This window comes from Bactrocera neohumeralis, chromosome 4 (genome assembly GCF_024586455.1).
Source record: "Bactrocera neohumeralis isolate Rockhampton chromosome 4, APGP_CSIRO_Bneo_wtdbg2-racon-allhic-juicebox.fasta_v2, whole genome shotgun sequence".
NCBI classification, from domain to species: domain Eukaryota; kingdom Metazoa; phylum Arthropoda; class Insecta; order Diptera; family Tephritidae; genus Bactrocera; species Bactrocera neohumeralis.
In genome coordinates this window covers 65739625-65755455 of record NC_065921.1, presented here as the reverse complement: position 1 = coordinate 65755455, position 15831 = coordinate 65739625, and the positions used below count along the sequence as shown (strand labels likewise).

At 33.2% G+C, this 15831-nt stretch overlaps 1 protein-coding gene across 1 annotated transcript; it reads right to left on the bottom strand.

The window, feature by feature from the left end:
* Window positions 1-9213: 9213 nt before the first annotated feature.
* Window positions 9214-11752, bottom strand: LOC126756513 (putative nuclease HARBI1). Its single transcript, XM_050469629.1, has 2 exons — window positions 9906-11752; window positions 9214-9844 (listed from the first exon to the last, which is right to left on the bottom strand). Exons 1-2 carry the CDS (start codon window positions 10287-10289, stop codon window positions 9320-9322), a joined length of 909 nt encoding a protein of 302 aa, XP_050325586.1. The 5' UTR covers window positions 10290-11752; the 3' UTR covers window positions 9214-9319.
* Window positions 11753-15831: the final 4079 nt, after the last annotated feature.

Here is a 15831-nt window from a genome sequence, read left to right as displayed (position 1 = left end):
GGCATAATAATTACAACTATTTCAAAAAAAAAAAAATTTCGAGAAATGTTCATTGAAATTTGCATTTTTTATAAAAACGTCTGCCAAAAATCCAATTTTCATTTTTTTTCTTCGTCCAATACCTAGTTTATTGTCTTTACTAAAACACGTATTTTTTATTTTTATTTCAGATGATCCTGAAAGAAGTTCTGCTGACAACGCGGATCTACCTTTTTTCCGAGGGACTGCCGGAAATGGCGTCGTAATGACTGCCATTTTGATATTTTTTTTGAAAATTTTACAAAATGTTTATTAAATATGAGTCTTTTAAATAAAAAAAAAATCATTAAAATATTTCATTTTTTATATGTAACAAAAATTATTGAAAAAAGGCCGTTTTTTGCCCGAGGAAGCCCATGTAACCCCTTAATGGCGGATGGCATAAGCGAAGAGGACTATTTTAAGTCGAATTCCTATGACAACGTAACAGAGCAAATCGAAGAAATGATTCAACAATTCAAACATGCTCTTAAAGATGAAGTCGAATTTCCATTGCCAGAAAGAAAACAGAAACCTCAAATTGGCGCACAAAAACAACAGCAAACTACGTCAGATAGGAAATTTACCATTTTTAGAAGGAAAATTGAGAACCTCCTGAAGCAAATGGCTGACTTGAGTTTCGAAGTGTTGATCAAATCAGATCAAATTGCATATTTGGAAACGCTGTTTAATAGCATAGAAAACGCGTACAGCAGCGATCTTTCAAAATATTTTAATTTGGAAATAGAGGAAGCTTACGACGAAATAGTAGCAGAATATTTTAAAGAGCTCCCTCGTCTAAAATATGGCTTAAAAATTGAAAAGCCAAAGTAGCATTTCGTCATAATTTGGCATTAGAAAAACTGAAAATTCCAAATTTCTGTGGTGAAATAAAATAATCGATATATTCTCACTCAAACAAATATCTTTATTTTTCCCCCACCAGTGGTAAGAACTTATAGATTCTTTTTGAGTTCAATGTTTGATAATACAAATCAAACAGTATTAAGTGTTCTAAGTCATATAAGTAATAAAGAGGATCCAGTTCAGAGATATAGTGGTCACCGCAATACGTCTTTTTTTGAGTCTTAATACATTTTTATATAAGTATTAAGTTTATAAAGTCATAGTACAGGGTGGGCCAAAAGAAATCAAGGGGTGTAAAAGTTTAAAAACTTTTTCGTTTATTCATTTTTTTTATTTTTTCTTTCAGATTATATAGACAACACTTGGAGAATTTATAATGGAGAGGTACACAACTGAACAGAGAACCAGAACAATAGAATTTTATTATTTAAACCAGAGATCAATTATTTTAACGCAAAGAGCATATCGTCGACATTTTAACGTCAGAATTTCGCCCTCTGAAGCAATGATTCGTTGCTTAGTTCATCGTCATCAACAACATGGCAGCGTAACAGATTTGCTTCGAACTGGTAGACCATGTTTAAGTCGCACTGCGGAAAATATTGAACGAGTACAGCAAAAAGTTAACGAAGCACCAGAAACATCTTCCAGAAGGCAGAAAGAGGATCCAGTTCAGAGATATAGTGGTCACCGCAATACGTCTTTTTTGAGTGTTAATAAATTTTCATATAAGCATTAAGTGTATAAAGTCATACAAGTAATAAAGAGGATCCAGTTCAGAGATATAGTGGTCACCGCAAAACGTATTTTTTTGAGTCTCAATCAATTTTCATATAAGCATTAAGTGTATAAAGTCATACAAGTAATAAAGAGGATCCAGTTCAGAGATATAGTGGTCACCGCAAATCGTCTTTTTTGAGTCTTAATAAATTTTCATATAGTTACACCATCCACCTCACCTCAGCACATTATCATACCCAGCCCTGCCAATGCAATTAATCCAGTACTATAAAACAATAAGTACACAAATAAATGAATACACAAAGCAATACAGCGAAATTCCCCAAGACGGACAGTCCTTATAACCGGACAGCTCCAATAACCGGACAATTTTTGTGTACACAGATTTTTCAATCATTTTTTCATACAAATATCATTCTAATAAACGGACGCTCTAATAACCGCACGCGGACACTGTATTTCAAGCCATTTCCATGAAAAAATTTCTCATAAACGGACAAAATTCAAAAACATCGCAAGCAAGCTTTGCTGTTCATTATAAAAATGAAATAGGGGATTCCCCTTTTAACATCTATGCACACATTCAAGCCGTGCGTGTCAAGTAAAAGTTGGTTTTCTATTCAGTTTGTCAAGTAAGTTGCATGCGAGTGGTTGCGTTCAAAGTTCGTAATAATATGGCACCGATAAAGAAGCTACTTTCTATTAAAGAGAAAATGCAAGTTATTAATGTTTTCGAAAAAGAAAAGTTATCAGTACGTGGAATTGCAAAAAGGTAAAGTATGGTGAGTCCAAAATTTAACTTGCAGGTACACGTTTCCTTTGCTTTAAAAGGTTCAATATTGGCAAAACGCAAGCTGCTGAAATTAATAAAAATAAAGAAAAAATTCGTTCTAAATGGGAGTCTGGATCTAATATTCACCAAAAGCGAAGTTTCCTTAAAGAAGGCGGCTCGGAAATAGACAGGATGTGTTTTCATTGGTTCGCTAAGGCTAGAAGTCAAAAAATTCCGATTTCTGGTCCCATTTTGAAAGCAAAGGCAATGGAAATTGCAGGAAAACTGGGTGTACCTAATTTTAAAGCTCTGGATGAATGGCTAAATAAATGGCGATTAAGGAATAATGTTTCCTTCAAATGCATATCTGGTGAAGCTGCAGATGTGAATCAGGATGATGTCGAACAGTTTCAGACAAAGCTGCAAACTCTGTTGAATGGGTACAAGCCTGAAGACATTTACAACGCCGATGAGAGTGGGCTTTTCTTTCGTGCCTTACCGGATAAAACCCTCGCTTTTAAATCTGAAAAATGTATGGGAGGTAAGCTATCAATGGAAAGACTCACAATTTTATTCTGTGCTAATATGGCTGGAGATAAGGAGCCGCTTTTGGTTATAGGGAAAGCAGCCCGTCCTCGATCCTTTAAACATATTCCAATTGCAAAACTTCCAGTGGATTGGAAGTCTAATAAAAAAGCATGGATGACTCGAGAAGTGATGAGCGAATGGCTGCAGCAGTTCAATCGAAGAATGAAAGCCCAGAATCGAAAAATTATCTTGTTTCTAGATAACGCGGCTTTTCATCCAAAGGAATTAGACTTGACCAACATAAAAATTTGTTTCTTGCCACCAAATACAATGGCAGTTAGCCAACCCCTTGATCAAGGTATAATCCAAAATTTTAAAACTTTGTAAAGAAGCTTAGTTTTAAAATACTTGATAACTAAAATTGGCGATACAAGTTCTGCCTCAGAGCTCTCAAAATCAGAGCTCGCAAATAACTGTCGACCGTTTCTCGTTGTCTGCAAATAAGTGTCTCTCCCTGACTCTTTACGAAAAGACTCAGAGAGCAACCGTTTTATGGGTTCTTGAATGAGCTTGCTTGCTCAGAGCGAAACCGTTTTTTCTATTCTGCTTTGTTCTGGTTGTTCCAAGACCGTTTTGTCGTGTTCAGTGGAGCAAAAAGTCTTTTGCGTATGTATTGGAATACATTCACACGCATAGGCAAGCAAATCGTTAAACGTCTGTTTTGCAGACGAAATATATTAATTGCGATCGTGAATTGAGTGTGTTAAGTTGTGAAATATTTGTTGCAGACAGTGTCAGAAAGCAAAAAAGATCCTGTTTCTGCAAAACTTATCAAGATTTATGCTGACATCGAAAACTTCGACGTAACATTTGGTCGCTTGCCATTAAATTCAAATAGTATATTGGAATTTTTTAATGATTTGCAGCTTAAAATTCCGTATACATACATGTAAGTGCACTAGCGCAGGTTGTGCTGGCTACACCTGCAACGCAAGTGTCCGTCGAACGGGCATTCTCAGCCCTACACTTTATATTAAGTGAACGAAGAAGTTCGATTAGTGCAGTAAATCTAAATGCCTTACAACAAAAGTAAATGTGAAGACCGTTTGCGTTGAGTTTTTCGGTCATCGGTCTTTTGCTGACTCTCTTTGTGCGAGCGTTTCAACATGACACGGGCAATAAATAATTAACTTGAGCAATGATCCGCACTGTTTTCGGTACGCATCAATTACACTAGTCTACAGGCAATATGCAACTGATTGGCTATTGGTGTTTTTATATTAAATTAGGTGTACTAATAATCAAAATTATTTTTTTTTACGTAGTATTGTAAATTTTTTGTTCTACTTGCGCCAAATCCATATATAATTTGAGTTATTTGTTAGTCGAGAGTATTTATGACATTTCTCGTATGTCTTATCTGTATTATTTCTTGTTTATCAATTTAAAACATGAAGGTAGTTGTATATTTATTGCGATAGCCGTGGAAAGTGAGATTATTTGATTAAAATGTCTAAAGTACGAAAACGTGGTTGTAATACAATCGACTGATTCATTTTGTTATGTGTGTGGCTTGTATACACCTAAATCTCATGCCAGATTAATAACTAAAGTGACTGAATTAGCATATCTCAAGTATTTTGGTTTTCCTATAGTGAATCAAGATCGGAATTGGACTCTTCATATTTGTTGCCAGACTTGTATGTCAAACTTAAGCCACTGGCTTAATGGAAATAGATCATCAATGCCCTTTGCTATTCCGATGATCTGGTGTGAGCTGACAAACCATGCTACCGATTACTATTTTTGTATGACAAACGTATGTGGATTTTCAAAAAAAAAATAAGCACAAAATTCAATATCCCGACATATCTTCAGTTAAACGACCCGTTCCTCATGGCGAAAATTTACCAATTCCCGTTTCACCATTGCCACAGGACTTAGATACAGAACTTGGACGTTGTGCTGTTGATGACGCTATAGAAGAGAATATTATATCCCGTAAAAGAAGCAAAGAGTCTCCTGTGTATCAGATTTCCGAAGAAAAGAAAAAAACACATTTGATCGAGCAGCCTGAACTTAATGATTTAGTGCGTGACCTTAACTTATCTCAACAACATGCAGAACTTTTAGCGTCAAGGTTACAGCAGTGGAATTTACTGGCCAAAGATACAAAAGGTCACCGCGTTTAGATACCGTAATGAAGAGTTTGCCTATTTCTTTACATTACTGTACTGTAAAAGATTGGCCGCAAAGAGGTGATTTCGTGTCGGGTGAAGCTAACATCAAGAATATACCTCTAGTTGACCCTTGTAAGGTTTTGCTGCCCCCTTTACACATAAAACTCGGATTGATGAAAAACTTTGTTAAAGCTTTAGATAAGAAGCGAAGCTTTTTAAATACCTCAAAGAAGTTTTCCCGAAGTTAAGTGACGCCAAGCTAAAATAAGGAATTTTCATTGGACCCCAAATCCGAAAAATTCTGAAGGACAAGCAGTTTGAAGAGAAACTAAACCCCGTTCAACGTAAAGCCTGGATATCATTTAGAAGCACTGTCACGGATTTTTTAGGAAACAAAAAGTCTAACACGTATGAGGAACTAATCGACGAGTTGCTAGAAAACTACCAAAGAATGGGTTGCAGATTGTCACTAAAAATTCATTTTTTACATTCACATTTGAGTTTTTTTCCACAAAATTTGGGTTCCGTCAGTGATGAACAGGGAGAGAGGTTCCACCAAGATATTTTAACAATGGAACAGAGATATCAAGGCCGCTGGGATCCTGCAATGATGGGGGATTATTGTTGGTTCCTAATGAGAGAAAGTAATAGAGAATACAAGAAAAAATCGCCATTTGCAAAGAGGAAATCTACAAAACAGTTTCAATAGTTATATGTAATTATTACACGATATAATAAACGTCTTACATAAAGTATTAACTTTTTTTATTTTTAAATTTTATCAGTATATTAGTCAACAGGGCATTTTTCAAATATTTCTTCAAAGAGACTTTTTTTTGATGTAACTGGAAAACTGTACGTGATGTGTTTTTTTACCTTCTAATTCAAACTTAGGAACCTTCAAAGATAATGATGCACGCATAGCCAAGACAGTTGCATTTTTTCGCTTTTTATTTGTAGACTTGTGTTATCAAAATCGTAAAATGGTCATATTTACGACCTGAAGAAATACGATGTCAGATGAAATAAGAACTTCAACTTTGGATCACACCACTGCTCAAATGCAGTATAAAAGAATCAGCACCACCAACGCATGAGTTCAGTCAATTCAGTTCAATTGAGATTGGAGCATTAATCCACTACAGAAAAGGAAGGCGACATCCCCGTTAGGAAGAGACTATCAAGGAAACCTGAAGGACCAGCGCTGCACTTGGTATATTCATTTAATTTTAATTACTAATATTTATTTCTTTTATTTCAGTACAATAAACAATTGTTGTAAAACACGAAACTGCATTGTTTTAATAAAAAAGTATATATTAAAGAGAGGAAGTTAACAACAACCTCCCTTAATATATAATTATATAAGCATTAAGTATATAAAGTCATACAAGTAATAAAGAGGATCCTGTTCAGAGATATAGTGATCACCGCAATAGGTATTTTTTTGAGTCTTAATAAATTTTCATATAAGTATTAAATGTTTTAAGTCATACAAGTTGTTAAATCCAAACAAATACTCCTCTGCATTACTCCCACAAATTACATAAAGTGATAGAGGCGTAATGCAAAGGAATATCAACCGCCCCAACTTCACTCAACAGGCGAAAGAGGAGAAACGAAAAGAATATAATTTTCCTGGGTTTTTCGCAGCAAAGGCATATTATACCGCCAACACAGCAGACGGTCTTAAAACAGGTGAACAGTTATTATATAAAGTGATAAAACAAACACAAGTGAACACTGCAGTGAGAGATTCTTATTCAAGTGGACAAACACAGGAGAAGAAACCTCAACTCATCACTTTAATCAACAACATCAAACCAGGATGTAGGACAAACGCGTAAAGCACGAGCGCTTCAGAATACAGAAGCTTTAGAAAACAACTCGACGTCCACCACAGACGATTTCGACCACGAAAGCAGTGCAAATGTAGCTACCACACCTGAAAATATTTTGCAAGAAGTCGGTCCAGAATCTACATGCAACACAATAAATCGGAAGGGTATTTATTCGCAGACAGGTCTTGCCGATGTGCTCACTATGCACACAGGTTTAATTAAGGTGAAGCAACAAAAGTTGGAGATAGAATCAAAAATGAAACATAGTGAGCTATCTTTAAAAGAAAAAGAATTTGATTTACAATACGAAAAATTTTTATTTGAAAAAGAAAAATGTAATTCAGAAGAGAGAATAAGAATACTAGAAATTGAAATGAAAGAAAAATTGGCTTTAAGAGAGCTTGAAATGAAGGAACGAATAGCAATGGAGGAATTAAAAATTAAAAAATAAAACTATACATATATACTACATAAAATTAAACAATTATATCTTTATTGTTTACAAAATGTGTGTTACGGATTGCCAATGCATTGCCCACACTCTCGTCACACTATTATACAATTACCAGTGAATTGCCAACACTCTGGTCACACCATTATACAATTGCCAATGCATTGCCCACTCTGGTCACACTGTTAAACAGTTGCAACACTCTAGCCACGCTATAAACGGAAAGAAGTCACATCTGGTGCTAATTTTTCAAATCACTCGAGCCTAGGGTTGCCAACCGTACTTTATTATAAAGTATTATACTTTATTTTCCAAAAGTATACTTTATACTTTTGTATAAAAATAAAGCATCGAAAATACTTTATTTCATTCATTCATAAGCGAACAACTATTTATCGATAGTTTAAGTTCAATTAAAATGAACGTACGATGAAAATTATCATTAATTGATAAACACACCGATACATGTTACTGGTGCCATCTCTTACAAATATATGGCATGTGCTATCGCTTAAACATCAAATTACTCGTGCCATCTCTTAAGTCAAGTTTTCTGTCCATTGCAAAGTAAAGGTATCATTTTCCAAAATGTGTTCTTCTGATAGTGATATACCAGCTACGCCAAAAAAACGAAAATCAGCAAATTAAAAGTTATGCAAAAATACAAACCTGAGTGGGAAAAACAGTACGGATGGGTAACAAGTGATTCCCAAAATAAAACTAATGCAAGGTGTACAATCTGCGCAGTGAATTTTACAATCGGTTCAGGTGAATTATTTCATTTAATATTATGAACATATTAAAGCGGTCTGTGTAGTTTTTTATTTCTATTATGATATATACATGCTTACAGTGATATTTAAGTTAAAGTATAATTCACTATGAAGTGTTCTATATAAAATATTATTGCTTTGGTTAATTTTCCTTTTTATACATAGATTAAGCAACATCAAGAAACTCAAAAACACAAGTTTAAAACTGAAGCCAAAAAAACATCTAGTGTATTAAAAAATTTCCTTACATCAAGTACTGAGTCGAATTCTTCAGCATCAAGTGAAAGTAACAATATTACAGCAGTGGAATTAGCATTAACTTTTCACACAGTGAAACACAACTTATCTTACAACAGCATGGAAAAGAAGTGGAGTCACGAGAGGAAGAAGCTCCTTATAGAAGTACGTTTGCAACATGAACCAGAATTTAGTGCAAAGAAGAAAAAAAAAAGGAATACAATTTGGGAACAAATAATGCGGAGATTCGGGATGTTGAAAGCACATTTCCATTTTCTAAAGATGAAGCGACTAGATGTTTTATCAACATAATGGGCAGGTATAAAAGAATCAAGAAACGTAACAACACATCTGGTGAGAGTTCTACAAACTGGGAATTTTTCGATGCCTTAGACGAGGTATTCGGCAGCCGCAGTAGCGTTCTTGTGCCAAGTGAAATGGTCGAAAGTTCACTTCATAATTTAATAGAAGATTTAACAAGTGATGGCCCTTCGACACCGACCAATAGCCACTCGACAATGAACTCAGATGCGACACCTGCAGATATCACAACTCCAAGGTGTGTAATAAAACGAAAACGTTCCGAAGTTCTGGATTTTTTGAATAAAGAATCTGAGGCAGATGCTAAAATTATGAAGAAACTGCTGGACATGGAGACAGAAAAAATTGCGGTGGAAAAAGAGAAAGTAGCTGAATTAAAGGAAATTCGTACCTTATTCCAGAGAATTGTAGAAAATTCACAATAATTCTTAATTTGTTTACTCTAATAGGCTGAAGTCTTTTTAAGTTGAATTAAAACCAAATATCAATGCAATAAATTTATTGTTATTAATTGAATTCAATAAAACATGTTAAAACAAAATGCTCTTTACTTATAATTTAATTGATAAAGGTACATATGTATGTACGTACTAGGCTGATAATAAAGTTGCCAATGCATCTCTCTTTGCTTTTGCATCTCTCGGTCCTGATAAAGTGGTTTCTTCGAGCGTTTCAAATTCGATGATGTTTGTTTCTTCTAATATTTCATCAGTATTGCTGCCTTCATTTACAATAATAATGTTATAAATTATCATACACGCCATTGTTATTAATTTTGGCATATATGGACGTTGAACTTCAATATATTTTAGTATTCTAAATTTCTTTTTTAAAATGCCAAATGCCTGTTCCACAACAACCCGAGTTGAGCTTAGAATTACATTATACTTTATTTGCATTGGTGTTAAGAATCCGTTATCACGATAAGGTACCATAATAAACTTTTCCAACGGATAACCTCCATCGCCAAAAAAATGGTAATTGGAATAAATATTAATTTCTTTATTAATTATGGCCTTCCTGATAGAACTCATTTGCCATACCGATGCGTCATGGCATGCACCACGGCAACCAATAAATACATTTATGAATTTCATGCGACTGTCGACAATAGCCTTGCAAAAAAGTATTCAACTTAAAAATTATAAGTTAGGGTAAAAAACTTCAAATATTTACTTGAGCAAGGATTGAGTATGTTCCCTTTCGGTTACGATAACTGATTTCATCTTTGATTGGTTGTGAAATTGGAACGTGTGTTAAATCAACGCACCCTAGAACAAAGGGGAATGAATTGAAGCGCAGAATTGAAAATTCTTCACTGATTTGCTTTTGTTCAGCTGCAGTTTTTGGAAATATTATAACATCTCCCTTTAAGCGGCAGATCATTTTTATTATTTTAACAAAAATTTTATATGCTAGGCCAATTGCTACACCAAAACGATCGCTGACGTCTCGAAAAGAGCAATTGTTGCCCAGCGTCCAAATCGTTATTTGTAATGATTTTTCCAATGAAATTCCAATTCGTTCTGTTGTGTGCGGAGGCCACCAAGGATTTATCATGCACTTCTAAAGAGTTTCTTTGCAATTTTTTTTACAACTGTTTATTTGAAGAAGGTAAGGTAAAGCATCAATGTGGATGTAATTTTTTTATTCCTTACCTAGTGCAATAATGTAGATAATAACCCTAAAAATGTCAAAGCATTGGAAAATTACAAATTACTTAAGAAATATAACGGAAATTGAAGAAAAGGATTCAGAATATGATGAACAAGAATTTTCACGAGTGTTTCATTAGCCAAAAAATTACTTTGAAAAAAAAAACTACAATTGTTGGAACCATTCGTGGAAACAAAAGGGAGTTACCAAAGTTAGCCAAAGAAAGAAAAGATAAAATGGCTAGATTTTCAAGCAAATTGTATAAATCAAATTACATTACTTTGACAGTGTATAAAAGTAAGCCGAAAAAAAAGTGCTTGTCCTAAGTTCTAAACATAACTCAATAGAAATAGAAAAAAACAACAAACGTATACCAGAAACTATTAGATTTTATAATCGTACAAAATTTGGTGTACATGTGGCAGACCAGATGGCAAAAAATACAGCGTGAAGTCGAAAAGTCGTAGGTGGCCACTGCAGGTATTTTTCAATATATTAGATCTAGCTGGAATAAATGCTTGGATTTTGTACAAAGAAACAACGGGTGAAAATATTTCGAGGCAAGAATTTTTGTTCCAGTTAGCTTCAGAACTCGGAGATGCATATAAAGAATCTCAAGAAAAAAAATGTTTATCAACACCCTCTTCAACCTCTCATTTGCCTGTACGAAAAGCTTGCCAAATCAAATTTTGTAAAGGTTATAAAACAACAAAAATTTGTTCGAAGTGCGAAAAATATGTTTGTGGAAAATGCACATTCCAGACTAAAATAATTTGTAAGCAATGTGAGGAAGCCGAATAGAGTATATTATATATACATGCATAACATTCTGTATATAAATTTTGTCTTATTTTTTCTTTTATAATGAATTTTAGAAATTATATAAATTTATTTTACGAATTTTCATGAAAACTTTTTATTTTATATATATTCGACAATAAATCAACAATTATCTGCATTGAATAATAAAATCCATAACTTTTATAATCACCGGTCAATTTGACCGCGCGAGTTACATTCCGTACCCAAATAAATACATTGTAAACACACTATAAACATATATATTTCCATAAGTTACATTCCATACCCAAATAAACGCATTGTAAACACACTATAATAATAGAATAATAAACATACATATTAAACATATCCCAATTTCCATATCCACACTTTCCTATACATTCCTATATATATTAAACATATCTTACTATCCAGATAGCACCTTTTTGTACCTACCCCATTTTTGGGATGACGCTTAGCTTTTAGTTGAAAACGTGTCTGAAGAATTCAGTTAATAAAAGATATATAAAAAAAGAGAAAATTCATTTTATTCCATTTTCATTTCATTGAGTACGGTTGGGTACAAAAACATAAGTGGCGTAGTCGGCAAACGAACCGAAAAAGTCCGTGACTAGATAAAAAAAACTATAATTTCTAAGCCAATTCAAAAAAAAAAAAATACATACACACCATATATCAATAAATGACGCACAAATTTGATGTAAACAGAAATATGGACAATGAACAAATTGAAGAGCTTCAACTGATAATCAGTCAACAAGAAGCCATTATTGATCAACAACGGCTGAAACTTCAAGAGCTTGATAATACAGTCAAGACTCAAGCACACCATATACAAAACCAAGGTGCTACAACAGCAGCAATGCAGGATTTAGTACAACAACAATATTTATATCTAAATAATAGAGACAAATTACAACAGTTTCGCCACTTGAAACCGTTGGAAGGAACAAGCCATCTAATGCAGTTTACAAAATCCGTGGAAAGAACATTAGGCTTATGTTCTGATGATGCAGCTGTACAGGAGTTTGGACTACAAATAATAATCCAGGAAAAAATATGCGGTGATGCAGCTAAATGTCTCCGTGAAATAAGGGAAAGCGCTACTTGGGAAGAAATAAAAAAGAAATTGAAAGAACATCTTCATCCAAGGACAACGTATGGCGAAATATATAATAAGTGTAGATATATCAAAGTGAGTAATTTACGAGAACTTTTAAGTATATTCATTACAGCAAAATACGATCTGTTAGAACAACAATTTTTTGACGATGAAAAAAAAGATATGTATGAACCACATAATATAGAACGAGACTTAATTGACCTTCTCTTAGACAAAATACATCCAAAATTAAGGTTAAAACAGAGGATCGAAAGAAAACAGCATTCAGTACCCCTCATGGTCATTTTGAATTTGTCAGAATGCCGTTTGGGCTTAAAAACGCTCCAGCCACTTTCCAAAGGCTGATGAACTCAGTTTTGAAAGAACATATTAATAAAACATGTGTGGTATATCTGGACGATATACTTATCTTTAGCACATCTTTAGAAGAGCACTTAAACAGTATAAGAATCATATTTAATACTTTATTAAAGGCAGGCTTGAAAATCCAAGTTAATAAATGTAATTTTTTGAGTAAACAAACACAATTTTTGGGTCATACTCTTACTTCTCAAGGAATAACTCCTAACGATAAAAAAGTAGAAGTAATACAAAAACTTAAATTGCCAACCACTGAAAAACAAATTAAATCATTTTTAGGAGCAACAGGCTACTATCGGAAATTTATCCGAGATTACGCTAAAGTTGCTTATCCGATGGTTTATTATCTAAAAAAAGATAACAAAATCAATCTAAATGACCCAAACTATATCACATCTTTTGAAAAATTAAAAGAATTAATAACAAAGTATCCATTTCTTAATTACCCAAATTTTAACAAGCGATTCAAGCTGACAACGGACGCAAGTAATTTTGCATTAGGTGCTGTACTATCCCAAGATGGGCACCCTATTTGTTATGCTTCTAGAGCGCTCAATGACCATGAAAAAAACTGTTCAGCTATTGAAAAGGAATTTTTAGCTATCGTTTGGGCAACACAATATTTTAGACTGTATTTCTTTGGTAGGGAATTCGATCTTCAAAGTGATCATCAACCACTTAAGTGGCTCCAAGCTAAATACAATGGCAAAGATATTAATCCTCGGTTGCAACGTTGGTTAATACAATTAGGTGAATATGACGCCAAAATAGATTATATCAATGGAAAAGATAACAAAATTGCAGATTTTCTCAGCAGAATAGATGCTTGCAAAAATGAAATAAATGCTATAAACGAACAAAATGATTTATTTTCCACAATGGCCACTGTTCACTCTCGAGAAGAAAACGCTAATGATCATATTCCAATTTTGGAAACTATTGTTAACACATTTAAATCACAAATAATTCTAGTTGAACAAAAAACAAAGGAATTTGAGAATTCTTAGGCAACAAACATATTTATATTGAAAAAAATGACATACCTCTTAATATTGCCGATACGAAACGAGGAACATGCAATTAAACAAATTGCACTCTACCATACCAAAGAATCTGGGCATGCTGGCATCGTAGCAAGCTATCAAAGTCTGAAACACGTAATATATTTTCCAAATTTACTTTATATAATACATAAAGTAATTAATAATTGTGAAAGATGTAGTGCGGCAAAATATGACCGTAATCCGATCAGGAAAAAATTTCGTACAACAGAAACACCACCGTTCATGTAGATACACATATTAATTGTAAACAAGCTTTTATAATGTTTTTAGATAAATTTTCTAAACACGCAGTCAGCTTCTACTTAGAGGACAGAAACAGTGTAACCTTGGTAGAAAAATTGCGTTTATACTTATCTCTTTCTGGAAAAATAAATAAATTTGTTTTTGATAATGAATTTAATAATACAAATGTTAAGCAATTCTGCAAAGAACAAGAAATTCAAACACATTTCACTAAGCCTAACAGTCACACAGGTAACTCAGATGTAGAACGTCTCAATAATACAATTACAGAAAAGATCAGAACACAAAATTTAGAAGAAAAACTCCCTATCAAGGAATAAATGTCGAAGGTAATTCAATTATATAATCACACTTTTCACTCCACTATCAAAGATACGCCCCATAATGTCCATTATAATAATGCGAATAAACAGCGAATTAAATTACAGAAGGAAGCAAGGAACAATAAACTTAATACAAAAAGAGAAGACTATATTGAAAACAGGAAAATAGGTTTTGTAAAAAATTATGCTAATGTACGACACAAAGAACAACCTAAGTTTAGGAAACTCAAATTAGATAACATTCACGAGTCGAACATTAAAAGACCACTTAAATTGGCAGACTCTTCTACAAATTATTTCACTGATAATAACTAACACAATGTCATTTATATTATAACATAAGCGTATAAGCGTTAGTAGTTTAGTACAACTATGGCAAATGTAAAACAAAAAAAAAACTATATATATATATATCTTAAATTACATTCATTTTCTTTACTTATATTATAAGCATTACACTTATTACAACTACTGTTAATTACAATTAACCTACAAAAAAAAAAAAAAAAAAAAAAAAATTTGAAATTTGGCATATATATATACATACATACGAATATTTTCTAATATTAAATTAGTTACCATAAGCACAGACAATTTAAACGTTAAGCTATTACGAGATCCAGGGGAATCTCGAATCTAAGAGGGGAGGAGTTACATTCCGTACCCAAAATAAATACATTGTAAACACACTATAATAATAGAATAATAAACATACATATTAAACATATCCCAATTTCCATAAGTTATATAGTGACATATTCACTCTCACATCCATCTACTAATATCCAATTACTGCAGCATCAGTATTTTGGTGACACATTCATTCTCACACCCATCCATTAAAGTCAAGTAAACAAATAACAAGAGCTGCGCATCATTTTTGCTGTGCAGAGAATTTAATGTAAAGAAATGACCGATATTCAGTGGCGATCGCGCCTTAAGCGTCTTCGCTTATACAAACCAAATAATCTATAAGCTCTCATCCAATGAATCAAGCGACCAACTGCACACTCATTTTAATGTAAACAATAGCCAAAACCAAGATTTTCATTCTCTTTGTAAATTAGTCTTAAGCTGAAATCCAATTGACACATACGAAACCTTTCTTTCGTCGCGTACAATTTTAATAAGTAATAAAAAATTTTAAACATTTGTATTTAATTTATTAAAAAAACGGATCTTAGCGTTGTCCTTAGTCTTTCGACGGGACATTTATTTGACTCAATTATTTTAGTATATTCAGTACCCAAATAAATACATTGTAAACACACTATAATAATAGAATAATAAACATACATATTAAACATATCTTACTATCATTCACCGTCGAACTGTCATCGTAACCGGTTGCTTTTCGCTCTGTGCTTATTGAGTTTGTTAAAACGGTATAACGGTTTGTTCTGCGTTTATATTACGCTCGTGCTTTGTTTGTGAATTAATTTTTTTATCGTTTTATATCTTTTCAATCACTTAATTTCTTAATTTGTTAAACTAAAATTCGCGTTTACTATGGCCCCTGGGGCCACCAAATT

What these genes read in the sequence shown, in the direction of transcription:
- LOC126756513 (XM_050469629.1), bottom strand. Translation starts at nt 10,289, where the DNA reads ATGATAAATCCTTGGTGGCCTCCGCACACAACAGAACGAATTGGAATT. An exon ending in CATACTCAATCCTTGCTCAA is followed by an intron (nt 9,845 to 9,905) that starts GTAAATATTTGA and finishes CTTTTTTGCAAG; the next exon opens with GCTATTGTCGACAGTCGCAT.